A 20,334-nucleotide genomic window follows, 5' to 3' on the forward strand; every position below is an offset into this window, starting at 1 on the left:
TGGAAGGAACACGCATCATCACTTTTGGTGAAAAAAGTATGTAATCATATTATATGCAGAACAATGCGGAATCACATTTGCCACATCATTAAGATAAATATTAATTAATTCATCCGTATAACATGAGCCGTCTCAAGAAGCGATAACTTTTTTTTTTGTTAAGAAGCGATAACTTGTTCACAGTACTTTACATAAGAGTTTACTTATTAGTAATTCTTTCAGAATTGATCGATGGTCAAAAAAACAAACAAACAAAAGATGGTACACAAGTACAAATATCACGTCATGAATCGCAAAAAGGAATATGTTAAAGAAGAATGACCAAAACAATTGATAGTATTAAATAAAAATATGACGACATGATCACTTCTCAACCTCAGTCTCACCGGAGAGTTCTTCGAGGGACTTGCCCTTGGGCTCGGGCACAAGGAAGGTGAAGAGCATACCGACAAAGTTAATGACACCAAGCATGATCAATGAGTTCTTGACTCCAATGCCCGGTGGGTATCCCGCGTCCGTCTTGGTCTTGTCTTGTGGCTGCGCCGCGTAAAGGAACCCGAAAGCTCCCACGATTGCTCCAGCCTTACCTGTCGCGGCTGATATCCCGTGGCATGTAGACCTTAGCCTGGCCGGGAAGATCTCAGCAGGTACAATGAAAGTTGTTGCGTTGGGCCCGAAATTGGCAAAGAAGAAAGTGAGAGAGTACATAACCACAAATCCGATACGGTTATCTGGTTTGATCCAGTGGTTGTAAGGGAAGGCAATGGCAAACATGAAGACAGTCATCATAAAGAATCCCATTAGCTGGATTGCAAATCTTCCCATGATATCAATAAATGCAACCGTGAACCAATAACCAGGGACGGTACTGCAAAGTGCAATGAGAGTTTGTGCCCTAGCGATCATGAAAACCTCATGGATTCCGTTCATGGTTGATGCCTTTGGGATCCATCCAATAGCGGAGAAAATATCCTTTTGGAACAAGTTTTGGCTGTAGAAGGCAATGTCAAGCAAGAACCAAGTGGATGTACATCCGAGGAGAGGAAGACCATGGCGTTTGGCAAATTCCTTGGAGAACAAGCCATAGTTTAATCTCGGGTCTTTAACAATATCCTCAGCTCTTTCCTCCATCTCAAGCTCAACTTGTAAGACCTTGGACATGTCTTTTGTTGCTTGTTTGATGTTCTTGGCCACCAAAGCGGTGTAACGAGCGGTTTCAGGCATCTTCATACGCCAGTAATAAGTCAAGGCTGCGGGTAGAGCACCAAACATGACGATAATTCTCCAAATGTAATCAGCTTGAGGAGGCGTTGATAGGGCCCTGTCGACTGCATAGGTTGGTGCAGGAAACTTCTTGTCGAAAATGGAAGAGACGGCAAGTGCGACGAAACCTCCGGCTAAGATACCGATACCTTGCATGGCGAACACGGCAGCGATGAAAGCACCACGTGTCTTCTTGTTAGCGTATTCAGACATGATGGTGGCAGAAAGAGGGTAGTCACCTCCGATACCGAATCCCAACCAAAACCTAAATAAAATCGTAGTATATGTTTAGTATATATATTATATTTTGAAAAGATATAGTAGATTTAAACCACACTAATCTTCAAAACATGCAATGTCTGATGATAATTTTACCTGAAGAAGCAAAGAGTGGTCATTACACCTTGGGCTGTGTCACCGAAGGAGAGACCGGAAGCAACCGAGCACACAATCATCATGATCAAAGTGATACCGTAAACTTTCTTCCTTCCGAGCTTGTCACCAAGCCATCCGAAGAAGAGTTGACCAGCAAGGGTTCCACAGAGAGCCACACCGTTGACCGCAGCCGCAACATGAGGGGGAAGTGAGCCAGGCTTGTCTGACAAGGGATTGAAGTAGTAGAGGCGGCCAAGGAGCTTGGTTACCAAGGAGACGCAAAACAGATCGTATGCGTCTGTAAAGAAACCCATACCGGCGATGACAATCGCCGTGAAATGGTATAGTTGCGTCTTCGCAACATCGAGTGCCTTTAGCACTCCTAGTTGTTGTTCGGCCATCCCAGCTTTGCTTGTCTCTCCTGCTTTCACGCGCAAAACGTTAATATTTTGTCTACAAAAATTTTCTAGAAAATATTGGTGTTGCACAAGATATCGTTTTACACGTTCGAAATAGTAATTTGACACGAAGTAGTAATATCATTGTCAATCTTTTAGTTAAAAAAAAAAACTTTTTTTAACGTGGTAGCCTTACTGAAATTTAACTCAACGTATGTTTTTATTGTTACATTATTTAGTACCCTACTATTCTACAATTTATATGACATATTCGGTATCATATATAGTATATTATATATGAATATATATCTTTGTAAAATGCCAGAAATAGAAATTTAATTTATGCATTCAAATTAAAAAAAAAAAAACATGTTAATAGAAGCAAACAAAACTATCTCTTAAATTCAAGACAGTATAGACTAGTTATCAATCTCACCGTCACGCTATACGTTATTAATGGTGATGATTGAAGAAGCAAGAAAGAGAACTATTCGAGAGAGAGAGAGAGAGGTGGTTGTGCCAGTGCTGTGGTGGTAGTGGTGGCTGAGAAGGCGGAAATTTATAGAAGCAAAGTCTCCGGCATCTTAAGGGTATATCCAAATTTTATATATATTTTATTTATTTTCCATCACTTTTGTTATATTTTTTTATGTTGCTCTTCTGGATATGGTATATTGGTATAGTCTGCATATCAACTATGTTTTAACAATCTATTATTAGTATTCGCCACATCTATGTGATTAGAAATAAAATAAAAAAATCATGGACCCATTCCATGTTTGTTCCAAATGATTAAATTAATTTTCGCTTTTAAATGTTATATATTACCTTAAGGTGATTTTTGTTTTGGTCATATGTATTATTATTTTATTATAAGTCAAGTACAAAGACAATTAACCACGGATAATTATTTCACTCTATAAGAATCTTCGAACATGATGTACAACTCTGCCTGCACCACATTAGAAATTTTCTATAAATTTACCTATATTAATCTGTATAAATTGCATTTTTTGGGAGTCTTTTTTTCAAAGAATTATTATTTGGGAGTTAGCTAACCTGATTATTGTAACATTCTGGACTATTACACCTTAAGGTAATTAGTACACGTGAGGTGTAGTATTGCATAATGTTATTTCATATATTTAATTATAAAATGTTGGAACTATGAAGTGATTCTCAGTAGACTTATAAGTGAGAGAAAATCACATGAAAATTCATGCGAAAGTAAAACTACAGATGAAAATATAAGGTGAACAATGTGGAAAGCTACAAAACAATATTTCGACTAAACTATCTAGAGTTAGAAAGTATATACACTCGTCAAATGGTTTTAAGAATTTTCAATTATATTGTTGATGGTATTGTAATTTTAGATCTCATATAGTTTCTAAAAATGGAGCTGGCTTTAACCGATTTTTTTTTTATTAAAGTCAGCTTCTTTTTTCTTACATGTTTCCAATTATAGATTTAATCAAAGTCAATTTTCATTGTTTATAAAATGTCAACATCTACATACAAGAGATATACTATGAAAATAACTAAATATATAAGGTTTAACTAGATGTAAATTGCTTTGTCTTGTATTAACTTTTCGCTTACTGGGTTTCATTTTCTTTAGGCTTAGATTTTAGGTTAACGCAATTCATAACACGTGATTTGTATTAATCAAGTGCAAATTCAAATAATTAATTATAAATCTGGAATTAACCAGAATTAAAAAATTGAGATTGTTCTAAGATGAGATTTATAAGATAACAGTGATGAGATCAAAAGTTTCGGCAAGATAGAATAGGCAATTATAGTTGAGGGGATCTACCGAAGTAAATCTTTGAATCTTTGATATTTATAAAGATACATGTCCAAAACATTTTCGGTTTAGCTGAATAAGAGATATTTGTAGGTCAAACTAAATCCGAGACAAAGGCTCCCACTTAAAAATGTGGTGACTTGTAAATGATGATAATAAGTTATTTTCGTTCTCTTCTCCCGAATTAGAGTATATACTTCGACATAAATATTATTGAAAATAATTTGACAGTCAATCCATAGCAGATATGTACTGTTTAAATATATATTATTTAATATGTTGCAAAAGTCAATGGCTAGAACCAATATATAATTTAGCAACCGTACAACGCATTTATTTTGTACATAAAAGCCAGAAAAAGAGAGATCATTTTTAGGTTCGAATCAACATATCTTGCTAAGGTTAGAGATATCTGCCAAGGTATCTATATAATTCTTTAACGCAACACATGTTGTATGACCTTATATATCTTGTATTACGTTCAATATTAAATGACTCAAAATAATTTTCAATTAATAAAAAACTAAACACTAAATAGAAAATATAGAACCCAACATATTCTTTCTATTTTATTAATTATTCCACGCTACACATTGGATCTTATGCTCGATTTTAATTTGTGTATGCGTTAGTTTCAGGCTACACATTGGAAATAGAAAATCCAAACATAATGTTTTCATTATTTTATTTGTTTTGGTTGAAAAAAATGTTTTAATTTTAATTTTATTAAAACATTTCAAAACACCTTCTTAGTGAAAAAAAAACTAAACTTTAAAATAGACTGATACCAATCAATTAATACATAGCCTGAGGCCCTGAGCAAATCCTTTTCATGAAAAACTAAAAGTGGCAATGTGGTGTGTCAATTAAAAAAGGATGAACCATTTTTAGAAAATAAAATATTTCTGTAAAATATTCACCCATCGATAAAACTAGATTCTTACAAGTGTTTACATCTTAGCAATTCTTTGAGAACTGCCCAGTTTATACTATCCAGTGTAGGCGCACCATTAAAATCATCACGTCGCGCATCGGAAAAAAAAAGTAATAAGAAAAAGAAGAATGACCAAAACAAATAACAAACAAAAATTGAAGATATGACGGTGCGATCATTTCTCAACCTCAGTCTCACCGGAGAGTTCTTCGAGGGACTTTCCCTTGGGCTCGGGCACAAGGAAGGTGAAGAGCATACCGACAAAGTTAATGACACCAAGCATGATCAATGAGTTCTTAACTCCGATGCCTGGTGGATATCCCGCATCCGTCTTGGTCTTGTCCTGTGGCTGCGCCGCGTAAAGGAACCCGAAAGCTCCCACGATTGCTCCAGCCTTTCCTGTCGCGGCTGATATCCCATGGCATGTGGATCTTAGCCTGGCCGGGAAAATCTCAGCAGGTACAATGAAAGTTGTTGCGTTGGGTCCGAAATTGGCAAAGAAGAAAGTGAGAGAGTACATAACCACGTATCCGATACGGTTGTCTGGTTTGATCCAGTGGTTGTAAGGGAAGGCAATGGCAAACATGAAGACAGTCATCATAAAGAATCCCATTAGCTGGATCGCAAATCTTCCCATGATATCAATAAACGCGACGGTGAACCAGTAACCAGGGACAGTACTGCAGAGAGCGATGAGAGTCTGAGCCCTGGCAATCATGAAAACCTCATGGATTCCGTTCATGGTTGATGCCTTTGGGATCCATCCGATAGCCGAGAAGATATCCTTTTGGAACAAGTTTTGGCTGTAGAAGGCAATGTCAAGCAAGAACCAAGTGGATGTACATCCGAGGAGAGGAAGACCATGGCGTTTGGCAAATTCCTTGGAGAACAAGCCATAGTTTAATCTCGGGTCCTTAACAATATCCTCAGCTCTTTCCTCCATCTCAAGCTCAACTTGTAAGACCTTGGACATGTCTTTTGTTGCTTGTTTGATGTTCTTGGCCACCAAAGCGGTGTAACGAGCGGTTTCAGGCATCTTCATACGCCAGTAGTAAGTCAAGGCTGCGGGTAAAGCACCGAACATGACGATGATTCTCCAAATGTAATCAGCTTGAGGTGGCGTTGATAGGGCCCTGTCGACTGCATAGGTTGGTGCAGGGAACTTCTTGTCGAAAATGGAAGAGACGGCAAGTGCGACAAAACCTCCGGCTAATATACCGATACCTTGCATGGCGAACACGGCAGCGATGAAAGCACCACGAGTCTTCTTGTTAGCGTATTCAGACATGATGGTGGCAGAAAGAGGGTAGTCACCTCCGATACCGAATCCCAACCAAAACCTAAATAAAATCGTAGTATATATTTAGTATATATATTATATTTTGAAAAGATATAGTAGATTTAAACCACACTAATCTTCAAAACATGCAACGTCTGATGATAATTTTACCTGAAGAAGCAAAGAGTGGTCATTACACCTTGGGCTGTGTCACCGAAGGAGAGACCGGAAGCAACCGAGCACACAATCATCATGATCAAAGTGATACCGTAAACTTTCTTCCTTCCGAGCTTTGTCACCAAGCCATCCGAAGAAGAGTTGACCAGCAAGGGTTCCACAGAGAGCCACACCGTTGACCGCAGCCGCAACATGAGGGGGAAGTGAGCCAGGCTTGTCTGACAAGGGATTGAAGTAGTAGAGGCGGCCAAGGAGCTTGGTTACCAAGGAGATGCAAAACAGATCGTATGCGTCTGTAAAGAAACCCATACCGGCGATGACAATCGCCGTGAAATGGTATAGTTGCGTCTTCTAGTTGTTGTTCGGCCATCTCAAGTTTGCTCGTCTCTCCTGCTTTCATGCACTAAACATTAATATTTTATTTTGAAAATTTGTCTAGAAAATATTGTTGTTTTACAACATATCGTTTTTACACGTTCGAAATAGCTAGTAGTTGACACGAAGTAGTAAAATCTGTGGCATTCTTTTACTTAAAGAAACGTTTTCAACGTGGTGGCCTTACAGAAATTTAATTCAACGTATATTTTTATTGTTACATTATTCTAGTACCCTACTATTCTACAATTTATGTGACGTATTCGGTATCATATATATATACACACACATATCTTTGAAAAATGCCAGAAATAGAAATTTAGTTTATGTATTCAAACTAAAAAAAAAAACACGTTAATATAAGCAAACTAAACTATCACTTGAATTTAAGACTATATAGACTGGTTATTAATCTCACCGTCACGCTATACGTTAATGGTGATGATTGAAGTAGCAAGAAAGAGAACTATTCGAGAAAAAGAGAGAGAGAGACAGAGAGAGGTGGTTGTGCCAGTGCAGTGGTGGTTGTGGTGGCTGAGATGGGGGAAATTTATAGAATCAAAGTCTCCAGCATCTTAAGGGCATATTCAAATTTTATATTTTTCTATTTAATTTCCATCACTTTTGTTATTTTTTTTTGTTGCCCTTCTGGATATGGTATGTTATAGTCTACATATCAATTATGTTTTAACAATCTATTGTAAGTATTCATCACATTTATGAGATTTTTTTTTATAAATTCATGGACCCATTCCATGTTTGGTCCAACTGATTAAATCAGTTCTCGCTTTTAAATGTTACTACCTTAAGGTAATATTTGTTTTGGTCGTATGTGCCAAGAAGTTCCCGTAACCACAATGTCCCACTAATCATATCTGCCATAGCCCGATATTTAGCTTCCGTCGACAAACGCAAAACCACCTTATGTTTTCGAGTAATCCATGAAATAGGCAAGCCACCCAACTAAATATACTAACTGGTCAATAATCGACAAGATAAGGGACAGCTGGCCCAGTCGGAGTCGCACCACGCCGTGAGATGTAAGTCAGAATTAGCACGCAACAGAATATCTTGAACCGGATTGCTCTTCAACTAACGAACAACTTGTTATGCAGCGCGCCAATGTTCAATACGTGGTGCTTGTATGATTTGAGAGAGAATATGAACAGCATAAGAGATTTCCGGGCGAGTGACACAGAGGTAGATCAGACGTCCAACTAAACGACGGTAGCGAATCAGATCAGAAAGAAGTTCACCAGTGGCTAATGCCAGAGTAAGATTCTGCTCAATGGGATGTGAAACAGGTCGAGTTCCAAGAAATCCCATCTCAGAAATAATATCCAAGGTGTACTTTTGCTGACACAAGTACATTCCTTGCAGACCACGCACAACCTCAATACTCAGAAAATACTTCAAGACACCAAGATCCTTCATCTGAAAACAAGAGCTCAAGTATTGTTTGAACTCAGCAATAACAGCAAGAGAGCTTCGGAGATGATCAAATCATCGACGTATACAAGAACATGTAGGCGACATGAACCATCATCAAGAGTAAACAAGGAATAATTAGAGAAATACTGAATAAAACCATACTCTTGAAGCACATTTGACAGCTTTGCAAACCAGCAACGAGGATCCTGGCGAAGACCATAGAGTGATTTATGTAAGCGACAAACCAGGTTCTTTTTGTCTATATAAAACCTGGAGGAAATCGAATAAATACTTTTTCACCAAGATCCCCATGTAGAAATGTGTTGTGGACGTCAATTTGATGGACCGCCCAATCCTGAGAGACCAAAACCTCAAGAAAAGATCGCAGCGTAACCATCTTACATACAAGGGCAAAAGTCTCCTCATAGTCAAGACCCTCTGTCTGATTGTTACTGAGAACAACAAGTCTCGCTTTGTAACGTTCAAGAGACCCGTCTGAACGATACTTCAGATGAAAACCCACTTGCAACCTAACGCTTTCTTCCCTGGAGGCGATGTCTCAACAGTCCATATACCACTCTTGTCAAGGGTGTTAATTTCAGTACGTGCCTCCTCATGCCAACGTTCATCCTAAATGCTTCAGGCCAAGTATGAGGAATCTGACCATCGGACAACGTAGCAAGAAAAGCCTGATGATGCACTGAAAAATGAGAGCAATCAACATAATCATCGATAGGATACCAAGACGAATCCACAAAATCACTATCGAAACCATGATGCGTCATATTGGTAATAAACCTGTGAAGCTTGACAGATGGATATCGTTTATGACACCCCTTGCCCATAGGAATTTTCAATGGCAAAATATCCTCATAAGTCACCATGACCTCATCCATGAGATCAAGGTCATCGTTACAGTCAGTAGAAACAGACATCGGGACAGATTCGATAAGAGTCGGATAGCTGAACTAAAACTGATAACACCATATTTTGACCACTTTTATGGATCATTTTGAAATATTTTTTCTATGTTTTTATTGCTTTCAAGTGTTTTCATTATGTTTTTCTAGTACTTGTAGTTTCAAGACTCTTTTCAGGAAACTTAGGAAAAAACTTAACAAAATTGATAGAAGACCAAATTTTCAGCTCAGAGTCAAACCGTCAGAAGTTCACCCTCGAATAAAGACTTTCTCACCGTCTGATCCAGATCAAATTTGAATACCTTAAAGATGGAACTAACAGCTTTCCAACACACTTTACAGCATGGCAATCCAACAGTTCAATAAAAAGTTACGCGAAGAGCAAGAGCCGGCAAGCATTCCTACCCGCGGCCAACATCCAATTCGCACCAGTCTCGTCCTTTCCAACTGCGGAGATTGGTCTATCCAGCCTAGAAGCTCATTTTCGAGCCCAAGATGATTCCCTCATTTGGAGAAACCCTAAGTGACGCCCAGAAATGACTTGATCACTATAAATACATGTTTTAGGAGCCTTAGACGATAAGCAATCTCTCTTTTGGCAGCTTTTAAGTTTCTGTCTTTAAATTTTCTTAGTTTTAGGTCTAGGGAGATAGAAATCTATTTCTTGAACCTTTTTGTTCCTTTACCATATCGATTTCAATACAGCTTTTCAATACAATGTTTTTGCTTTCTTTAATCATGTCTGGGTAGTTTTATTGTTGCGTTTAAGGGATTTTTGATGGAGGCTATACATGTTCGATGAGGATTCCATTAGCTATTAAGCCGAATCCTAGAATTTTTTCTTCTAAAATTATTTTTAATGCATGGGAGTAGCGTCATAAACTACAATCTGATCTAGATCATTGGTGTTGCGAAAGTATTCATCCGGAGCCAAATAGTTTTAGAAGAGCAAATTAACCTTCCTTATTTTATATTTCTTTCAAAGGCTTTTGCAGGAAAGAACCTCCTTCCCTGTGGATTTGATCCCTAAATACTACAATCAATCAGTTGTGCACTTGCGGCTTATTAATTTCATTCGAGTAAAACTTGAAACCTTCACCACAGCAGACATCATCATGAACTAAGAAGTATATCCGGAGTCGATAACACAGGAGACAAAAAAAAGGTAGGCGATGACAAACTGGGATCCACTGTATCAGTGGATCAAACCAGAGAGATCGGTAATAACTCAAAAGGAGACTCAGTGGCTAGCAGAGAGGAATGTGTGACGTCTCGAAAAACATCATCGCTATCATCTTCCAAAGTACCTAGAGCAGAAAACAGAGGTAAAATCTGAGAAGATGAAATCGCAAGACTTGTCACAGCATAAGGGAACTCTGTTTTGCAGAAAAAAATATCGCGTGATGTAGAAATAATGCGAGTCTCCAAATCATACAGTTTCCAACATTTCTTGCCAAAATGATAGCCGATGAATATCGAACGATTTCCCTGAGGCTCAAACTTGTCACCACCATGTCGCTGATTATGCACATAACAGAGGCACCCAAAAACCCGCATATGATTCATTGGAGGTACACGATTATACAGAACCTCAAAAGGTAGCTTCCCACGAAGCACAGTAGTAGGTGTGTGGTTAATTAAATAACCAGTTGTTAGAACGCAGAAACTCTAAAACTCAACCAGAAGAGCAGCCTGGAAACGAAGAGCACGCGCCACATTTAGGATATGGCGATATTTACGCTCAACCCTTCCACTTTGTTGGGGAGTGCCAACACAAGAGGTTTCGTGCACAATACCAAGTTCACGAAAATGAGCCGAGAGACTTAAAAATTCAGACCCGTTATCGCTCTGAATAGTTTGTACTTTACTTTCAAATTGACGTTCGATTAAGGAGATAAAATTTCAAAGTTTAACAGTAGTGTTAGACTTGTTTGGCAATAAATAGAGCCACAAATAGATTCGGTCCGATATGGACCCCATAAGTTGCAATGAATAAGGTCAAAAACAGCAGATGTTTTATTATTACTCAAAGGAAATACTTCTCAAGTTTGCTTGGCACGAATACAGACGTCGCAAGACTTAAAATCAAAAGCACTACTACTACTACTACTACAACAGAAAACTTCAGCATCTCCATCGCCTTAGAGGAAGGATGTCCAAGGCGTCTATACCACATGTCCGCCGGTTGTGTCTCCAGAGCTTGTGTCATCGCTGCAACACAAAATCCTCTAAAGAAATAAGGCCATTCTGCTGCTCACCCGCTCCAATCAGTGTCTGTGTGATTCGGTCCTGGATAACACAAAGTCTGTCAGAAATCTGGAAGTTACACTGACGATCTCTTGTTAACTGAGAAACAGAAATAAGGTGACACTCTAATCCATCAAGAAATAAGACGTTGAGCAACTGTAGCGAAGAACCAAGATAAATTTTTCCCTGTTTCGTCGATACTGTAAAACGACCTTGCGGTAACTTAATATGCATAGGTGCCATATTGCAGACATTCACAAGAAAATCCAAGCTACCAGTCATATTTTTAGGCGCACATGTATCAATGATCCAAGATTCAAAAAAATACATATCCGAAAGCTGATCATGAGAACTCGAGCTGCAAGCATTGAGCATAGAAACCAAAGTCTTCTATTGTTGATCATTGAGACCCGAAAAACCAACATGATCGCTGTCACTAATAACGGCATTGGCAGAGGCAATATGTTCCGACGAGGTCACCTGATGTGCACGAGCTGGTTCTGTTCGTTGCTGTGTGGACAGAGCAGAAAAAGTCGGAGTATCTGCAGCAGGAAAACTCGATACTTAAGATAAAGAAAGAAGCTTCCTTTGCTGCCGATCTTTCCACCAAGTTGGATATCCAATATTCCGAAAACAGTTTTCAGCGAGGTGATCCGTACGGCCACAAAGAGTACAAAGAGCGTTGGGGTCGCGAAGTTCAGGTTGCTGTCGAGGTCGGGCAGTAGTCTGAACAGCAAAGCTTCAGGTTGCTGCCGAGGTCGGGCAGTAGTCTGAACAGCAAAGCTAACGCCATCGTGTCATTCCTTAATCATACGACCAGTGCATTTGAAGTCTTTATCTTGTGTCACGACTTGATAAGCTTCATCCAAAGAAGGAAATGGATCACGAGATAAAAGTGAAGACTTCACAGTTCTAAACACAGACTCATCAAGACTTATCAAAAACTGATGGAATTTATTTTCTTGGCGTTCCTTAGCTATCTTGACAGCGTTTTTGGCATGCCAAAAATCCGCTAAGCTAGTCCACAATTTCTGAAGCTTTCTGTAATATGCTTCCACGACCAAGCTTTTCTGATGGCAAGTAGCGAGTTCCACCTTTAGGCGTTGAACTCGTTGGCCATTTTTCACAGAGAACTGCTTCTGTATGTGTGTCCATAAATCAGATGCGATTTGTGGTGAGAGAGAACTGCTAAGTTCGGGAGCAATAGTAAGATTGATCCAGGATACAACCATAGCATTGTTTGCCCACCAGTCTTCGAGATCCTCTGAATTCTCAGCAGGTTGTGGGATACAACCATCAACAAAACCAAATTTCTTTCGTGCACGTAACGCAAGTCGAAGACACAAGGCCCATTCATTGTAATTGGGGCCGCGAAGCTGTGGCTGGGAGATGACAGATCCAGGGTTATCTCTGCAATCCGGCTACGTGTTGTCTCAGATCGAAGTGTAGACACTAAAGTGGAGGTGCTCTTTCTGATTTGGCTACTTTCGTCGTATGCCATCTTTGATTAGAGTAGTGGAAAATTTGATTAGAGTAGTGTTTCGACGAAATGATCGAAAAACTAAAGTTCAAAAGAAGAAGGAATCAAGGAGAATCGACAGCAGAGTTCGATAAAGGGGGCAGATAATCGAGAACCAATAATATGTTATTTCTCTGATATTATGTCAAGAAACTTAGTTTAGAGTAAAGATTTTTCTTATTGAATCTGATGATAAGGCAAAGCCTGCCTTATATACATAACGATTAACCTAATTACAAATATGTAAATTATAAACTATACACTCTTAGATAGTTAATTGCATATTTAGTTCATATATATCCCAATATGAGGTGATTAGTAGATGGAAAAGTCTAGTATTCCATAATGTTAATTTATCCATTTAATAATAAAATGTTTAATTTACTACGAAGTGATTCTCAGTAGATATATAATTGAGAGAAAATCCCTTGAAAATTTATGCGAAATTGAAGTAACAGGTGGAAAGATCAGGTGAACAATGTGGAAACTGGAAAGCTATAAACTATCGAGAGTTAGAAAGTATATGCACTCCTCATATGATTTTAAATTTTTTTATTATATTGTAGATATTGTAATCTTACGTCTCATAGTTTCTAAAGATGGAGTTGGCTCTAACCGATTTTTCTTTTTTTTTCTTTTTTCTTTTCTTTTTATCACAGTCAGCTTTGTTTTTTTTTTTTGAAAGTTTCCAATTATTGATTTCATCATAGTCAATTTTCATTGTTTATGAAATGTCAACCATATTCACACAAGACAAAAATCCCTGAAAGTAAAAGTTTGCAGTGTGAATCTATCTATATAGAGAGTTTTTCTCTCTTCTGGTGCCGCCACCTCAGGATTCACATGTACATCATTTAAAAAAAAACAATCAGAATATTAAAAACACAAACATATTTACACTAAATACAAAAGCATGAATAACTATCTTTATGAGAACACTAATATATCTACTAAAAAAGTACACAAAAACTAAATTACATAAATGAATATAACAATAAACCCAATTCTATATGTTCATGTGAAGATATGCCATAGATAAAAGAGAAAATCTATCTTTATATATACATATATATAGATCTATTAAAAATTACAAAAACCTAAATTATATAACTGAATATGAATAATAAACCCAAGAAAATATATTTACGTGAAGATGGACCGTAGATAAAAGAGAATAAACGAAAAATTAAAAGAACATGAAAAAAAAAAACAAAACAAAAAAATTCGGGACACAAGCAAGATAAAGAGATAGTCTAAGGATAGAGTCATAGAACATATTGATGTGTGAGGCAAAGAAAACAAAAAGTTAGAAAATGATGGAAGGAATAGATATTTGATTTTTCTAAAAAAAAGATATCAGTTTAGATGAGAATGAAAAGAAATAAAGTGAAAGTTAGATATAATTGGGTTAATATTGATGATGATGCATTCGAGAATAAAAAATAAGCTGTAAGGATTATTTAACCTCATAACCTTCTGACGGTAAGAAGTAGCAACAAACAAAAAAAATGGTTCACAGAATTGATGTATAGTTAAATAAGTTTGCATACACAAGTTATGTTCAAACTTCTAATTACATCTTTAATATGAACAAAATGTCCAAAAATAAATAAAATATTTTTTCATTATACTTTCAAAATTTGTATTACAAAGTAACTTATAATTTTTTATAGAAAAAATAGCTAATAAATAATTTTTAGAAAACAAACAACTAATATTATAACAATTTGTTTTAAGAAAAAACTAATAGAGATCATATATAATAGATAATTTACCTACAGTAAAATTTCTATAAAAAATATTGTGTTAAGCTTTTTGCCAACCGGGTTTCATTTTTCTTACGGGTTAGATTTTAGGTAAATTTAATTTATAACACGTGTTTTGAATTAATCAAGCACAAATTCAAATCATTCATTACAATTTTGGAATTAACTAGAATTAAACAATTGGGGTGTTCAACGATGAGATTTATAAAATTTAGAGGTTTAGTGATAAGACCAAAAGTTTCGGGAAAATAGAATACGCAATGATAGTCGAGAGGATCTGCCGAAGTAAATCCTTGATTCTTTGGTATTTATAAAAAGATACATGTCCAAAACATTTTTGGTTAAGCTGAATTATATTAGAGATATTTGTAGTCAAACTAAATACGAGACAAGGCTCCCACTTAAATATGTGGTGACTTGTAAGTGATAATAATAAGTACCTTTCGTTTTCTTCTCCCGAATTAGAGTATATACTTTGACATAAATATTATTGAAAATAATTTGACAGTCAATCCATAGCATATATGAACTGTTTAAATAGTTATTATTTAATAAATTGCAAAAGTCAATGGCTAGAACCAATATATAGATTAAGCAACCGTACGACGGACGGATTTATTTTCTACATAAAAGTCATAGAGAGCCAAAGTCAGAAAAAGAGGTGTTTTTCACCTCTTTACCAGGAATCCAAGCAATGTAAATAGTCCTTCTCAACGTAGATTGAACCTAGGGTGGACAGACACATATCCAGACCTTTTTACCACATACTCCAAAAAAAAAAAAAAGTTCGACCCAAAAAAAAAAAGTCAGAAAAAGAGAGATCAATTTTAGGTTCGAACCAACCTATCTTGTTATATATATATATATATATATATATATATCTGCCAAGGTATCTATATAATTCTATAAAGCAACATTTGTTATATACTTATATGACATTTTTTGCAGCTATTGCTCTTTTTTTCTTCTTAAAGGTAAGATTGCTTTATTTATTGATTTGAAACGGATACAGCTGTGATTTTAGTTACAAAATTTCTGAAAGAATGAATGTACACAAAAATCTAAAGCATAACATAGGATAAATTTCTAATATAAAGTAATTTTTATGTATTATATAAAATAGGTGAATATATGTATGTTTATATGTGTTATATATATATATTATATTATTTAATTAGTGAGGGAAAAGGGTAAGAGCGATGAGAGAGAAGTGAGAGAAGTGAGCTTCTCTTTTCATTTCATATGTTTTGTTTTACATGGGGAAGGAGTCTATTTATAGACACAAGAAAAACATATAATATTGCCTAGGTCGGTAAAACTTAGGCGGTCAAAGTTAATGGATAATTACTCCATTATATTATTATAACAGTAATATATTTTTTCGCTTTGAATACAATGACTGAGCATTATTGGTCAAATAATTACGTTCAACATTAAAATGACTCAAAATTGTTTTTAATTGAGAATAAACTAAATATTAAATAGAAAATATAGAACCCTACATAATGTTTTAAATTTATTTGTTATTCCACGCTACACATTGGATCTTATGCTGGATTTTAATTTGTGTATGTGTTAGTTCCAGGCTACCATTAGAAATATGAAACTCAAACACAATTTTTTAATTTAATTTAATTTTTTTGGTCGAAACATAATGTTTTAATTTTATTTCAAAACACTTTGTTAGCAAAAAATCTAAACCCTAAAATAAACGGATACCAATCGATCAATACATAGCCTGAGGCCCTGAGAAAATCCTTATCAATACAAAGTAAAAGTGGTTAATGAGAAGTATCAACTAAAAAAGGATGAACCGTTTTTTAAAAATAAAATAATTCTGTAAAATATTCTCCAGTCGATAAAACTAGATTCTTACAAGTGTTTACATCTTAGCAATTCTTTGAGAATTGACCAGTTTATACAAAAGTATAGGCGCACCATTAAAAACATCACTTCACGCATCAAAAAGAAAAAAAAAAGTAATAAGCAAAAGAAGAATGACCAAAACAAATAATAAACATAAATTGAAAATATGACGGTGTGATCATTTCTCAACCTCAGTCTCACCGGAGAGTTCTTCGAGGGACTTGCCCTTGGGCTCGGGCACAAGGAAGGTGAAGAGCATACCGACAAAGTTAATGACACCAAGCATGATCAATGAGTTCTTAACTCCGATGCCTGGTGGATATCCCGCGTCCGTCTTGGTCTTGTCCTGTGGCTGTGCCGCATAAAGGAACCCGAAAGCTCCCACGATTGCTCCAGCCTTACCTGTGGCGGCTGATATCCCATGGCATGTAGACCTTAGCCTGGCCGGGAAGATCTCAGCAGGTACAATGAAAGTTGTTGCGTTGGGCCCGAAATTGGCAAAGAAGAAAGTAAGAGAGTACATAACCACGAATCCGATACGGTTATCTGGTTTGATCCAGTGGTTGTAAGGGAAGGCAATGGCAAACATGAAGACAGTCATCATAAAGAATCCCATTAGCTGGATTGCAAATCTTCCCATGATATCAATAAATGCAACCGTGAACCAATAACCAGGGACGGTACTGCAAAGTGCAATGAGAGTTTGTGCCCTAGCGATCATGAAAACCTCATGGATTCCGTTCATGGTTGATGCCTTTGGGATCCATCCAATAGCGGAGAAAATATCCTTTTGGAACAAGTTTTGGCTGTAGAAGGCAATGTCAAGCAAGAACCAAGTGGATGTACATCCGAGGAGAGGAAGACCATGGCGTTTGGCAAATTCCTTGGAGAACAAGCCATAGTTTAATCTCGGGTCTTTAACAATATCCTCAGCTCTTTCCTCCATCTCAAGCTCAACTTGTAAGACCTTGGACATGTCTTTTGTTGCTTGTTTGATGTTCTTGGCCACCAAAGCGGTGTAACGAGCGGTTTCAGGCATCTTCATACGCCAGTAGTAAGTCAAGGCTGCGGGTAAAGCACCGAACATGACGATGATTCTCCAAATGTAATCAGCTTGAGGTGGCGTTGATAGGGCCCTGTCGACTGCATAGGTTGGAGCGGGGAACTTCTTGTCGAAAATTGAAGAGACAGCAAGTGCGACAAAACCTCCGGCTAAGATACCGATACCTTGCATGGCGAACACAGCAGCGATGAAAGCACCACGTGTCTTCTTGTTAGCATATTCAGACATGATGGTGGCAGAAAGAGGGTAGTCACCTCCAATACCGAATCCCAACCAAAACCTAAACAATATCGTTGCATCTGTTAGTGAATATTATATTTTGATAGATATGGAAGATTTAGACATGCAATATATGATGATATTTGTACCTGAAGAATTTTACCAAAAAAAAAAAAAAAAATTGTACCTGAAGAAGCAAAGAGTGGTCATTACACCTTGGGCTGTGTCACCGAAGGAGAGACCGGAAGCAACCGAGCACACAATCATCATGATCAAAGTGATACCGTAAACTTTCTTCCTTCCGAGCTTGTCACCGAGCCATCCGAAGAAGAGTTGACCAGCAAGGGTCCCACAGAGAGCCACACCGTTGACTGCAGCCGCAACGTGAGGGGGAAGTGAGCCAGGCTTGTCTGACAACGGATTGAAGTAGTAGAGGCGGCCAAGAAGCTTGGTCACCAAGGAGACACAGAAGAGATCGTATGCGTCTGTAAAGAAACCCATACCGGCGATGACGATCGCTGTGAAATGGTAAAGTTGCGTTTTCGCAACATCGAGTGCCTTTAGCACTCCTAGTTGTTGTTCGGCCATCGCTACTTGCCTTGTCTCTCCTGTGTTCACGGACTAAACGTTAATATTTTGTGTTAAAAATTTGTTAATAAATATAAGTGACTTGGTGTATTATAACATATCGATTTTTCGGGTTCCAAATAGTATTTTGAGATGAAGTTGAAAAATCAAAGTTACTCTTTTACATAAAAAAAAGCTTTCAACGCGTTTGCCATACAGAAATTGCGTTGTTGTTTTTTTTTTTTTTTCCATGTTAAGTACGTTGTTTTTAATGTTACATTATTTTAGTGCCCGCAATTAAAAATGCAAATGCCAGAATTAGAAATTTAATTTTATAAACTAACACGAAAAAAATGTTAGTATAAGCAAACTAAACTATCACTTGAAAAATCATTAAAGAGAATACAAACTGGTTATCAATCTTACCGTCACGCTATACGTTAATGGGTGATAAGGAAGAAGGAAGAAAGAGAACTATTTGAGGAAGAAAGAGAGAGTTGGTTATGCCGTGGTGTGTGTGGTGGCTGCGACGGCGGAAATTTATAGAAGCAAAGTCTCCGGCATCTTAAGGGCATATCCAAATTGTTCATTTATTTTTTTAATTTCCATCACTTTGGTTATTTTTTATGTTGCTCTTCTGGATATGGTATAATAGGTATATTGGTATTGTCTACACATCAATTAAGTTTTAACAATCTATTATAAGTATCTATCACATCTATGAGATTATTATTATTATTATTTAAATCATGGACCCATTCCATGTTTGGTCCAACTGAGATCAAATTTTCGCTCTAAAAAGCTATTATCTTAGGGCGAGTAACACACAAAAATGTAGTATTCAAGAATGTTATGATCATCAGGTTAGCTATCTCTCTGATTATATCCATTTTAATATAGATGTTTGATTTACTACGAAGTGATTCGATCAGTAGACTTATGAATGGGGAAAACCACAATAATACATGTCAGTTAAAAATTAATGCGAAAGTTAAAACCACAGATAAAAAAGAGGTGAAAAATGTGGAAAGCTACAAAAATATATTGGAAAAGTTCGCATAACTACTAACTTGAGACAAGGTGCGACTAAACTATCCAGACTTAGAAAGTATATGCACTCCTCGAATTATTTTCAAATTTTCAATTATATTAATGGTAGATCGTATAATAAATTTAGGTTTGATAGTTTCTAAAGTTAGAGTTGACTTTAACTGAATTTTTATTGTTCATCAAAGTCAGCTTTGTGAGTTTATTTTTTAATTTTTTTAAAAAGTTTTTATTTATGGATTGATCAGCATCAATTTCATTATTTATCAAATGTCAACCATTTTCATACAAGAAAATTTCCCTGAAAGTAAATGTCTATTATGTAAATCTTATATGTATATGTCAACTTTTTAACCCTTGAGTCTTTGGAATTTATAAAGTTGTCCAAAACATTTTCGATTTAGCTTTGTGAATGACATATTCGTTGGCCAAACAAAAATCCGAGGCAAGGCTCCCACGTAAAAGAGGTATACTTGTAAATTATAAGATTAATAATTACATTTATTTCTCTTCTCCGAATTAGAGCATATACTTCTACGTAAATATTATTGAAGTAATTTGACAGTCAATCCATAGCGTATATGTACTGTTTAAACATATATTATTATTAAATGTTGCAAAAGTCAATGGCTAGAACCAATATATGGAATGAAGCAACCGTACAAGTTACACCACATTTCTATATGAAAGTCAGAAAGAGAGAGAAATTAGTTTTAGGTTGGAACCAACATATCTTATTAGATATAATATCTGCCAAGGTATATAGCTCTATAAAGCAACATATATTGGATGACCTTTTTTGTAAGCTATTGCTTTAAAAAAAAAGTCAAAGGCAATATTGCTTTATTTATTATTTATTGAATTAAATTTTAAATTTATTAATATATATATATATATATAATGAATGCATCTTTAGCTGAAAATGTTTAAATCAATATACTACAAACACAAGTGTCTCTCCATAGGTTGACTCACTATAAAAATATTAATTAAACCAATTAAATTATTTTTATTAATACAACTCATATTAGATTTATACACATCAACTTAGATACAAAAGTTAAAGAGATGATATTAT

General features: G+C 36.3%; 2 protein-coding genes and 1 pseudogene across 2 annotated transcripts; all 3 read right to left on the reverse strand.

The window, feature by feature from the left end:
* Positions 1 to 363: 363 nt before the first annotated feature.
* Positions 364 to 2,039, reverse strand: LOC18020542 (probable inorganic phosphate transporter 1-3). The gene is made up of 2 exons (XM_006403186.1): positions 1,639 to 2,039; positions 364 to 1,528 (listed from the first exon to the last, which is right to left on the reverse strand). Exons 1-2 carry the CDS (start codon positions 2,037 to 2,039, stop codon positions 364 to 366), a joined length of 1,566 nt encoding a protein of 521 aa, XP_006403249.1.
* Positions 2,040 to 4,955: 2,916 nt separating this feature from the next.
* On the reverse strand, positions 4,956 to 8,977 carry LOC18020543 (annotated as a pseudogene).
* A 7,561-nt stretch (positions 8,978 to 16,538) lies between these two features.
* On the reverse strand, positions 16,539 to 18,230 carry LOC18020544 (probable inorganic phosphate transporter 1-3). Its single transcript, XM_006403188.1, has 2 exons — positions 17,830 to 18,230; positions 16,539 to 17,703 (listed from the first exon to the last, which is right to left on the reverse strand). The coding sequence occupies exons 1-2, from the start codon at positions 18,228 to 18,230 to the stop codon at positions 16,539 to 16,541; spliced, it is 1,566 nt and encodes a 521-aa protein (XP_006403251.1).
* Positions 18,231 to 20,334: the final 2,104 nt, after the last annotated feature.

This window comes from Eutrema salsugineum, unplaced genomic scaffold (genome assembly GCF_000478725.1).
Source record: "Eutrema salsugineum unplaced genomic scaffold, Eutsalg1_0 scaffold_17, whole genome shotgun sequence".
In the NCBI taxonomy this organism is placed as follows: Eukaryota; Viridiplantae; Streptophyta; class Magnoliopsida; order Brassicales; family Brassicaceae; genus Eutrema; species Eutrema salsugineum.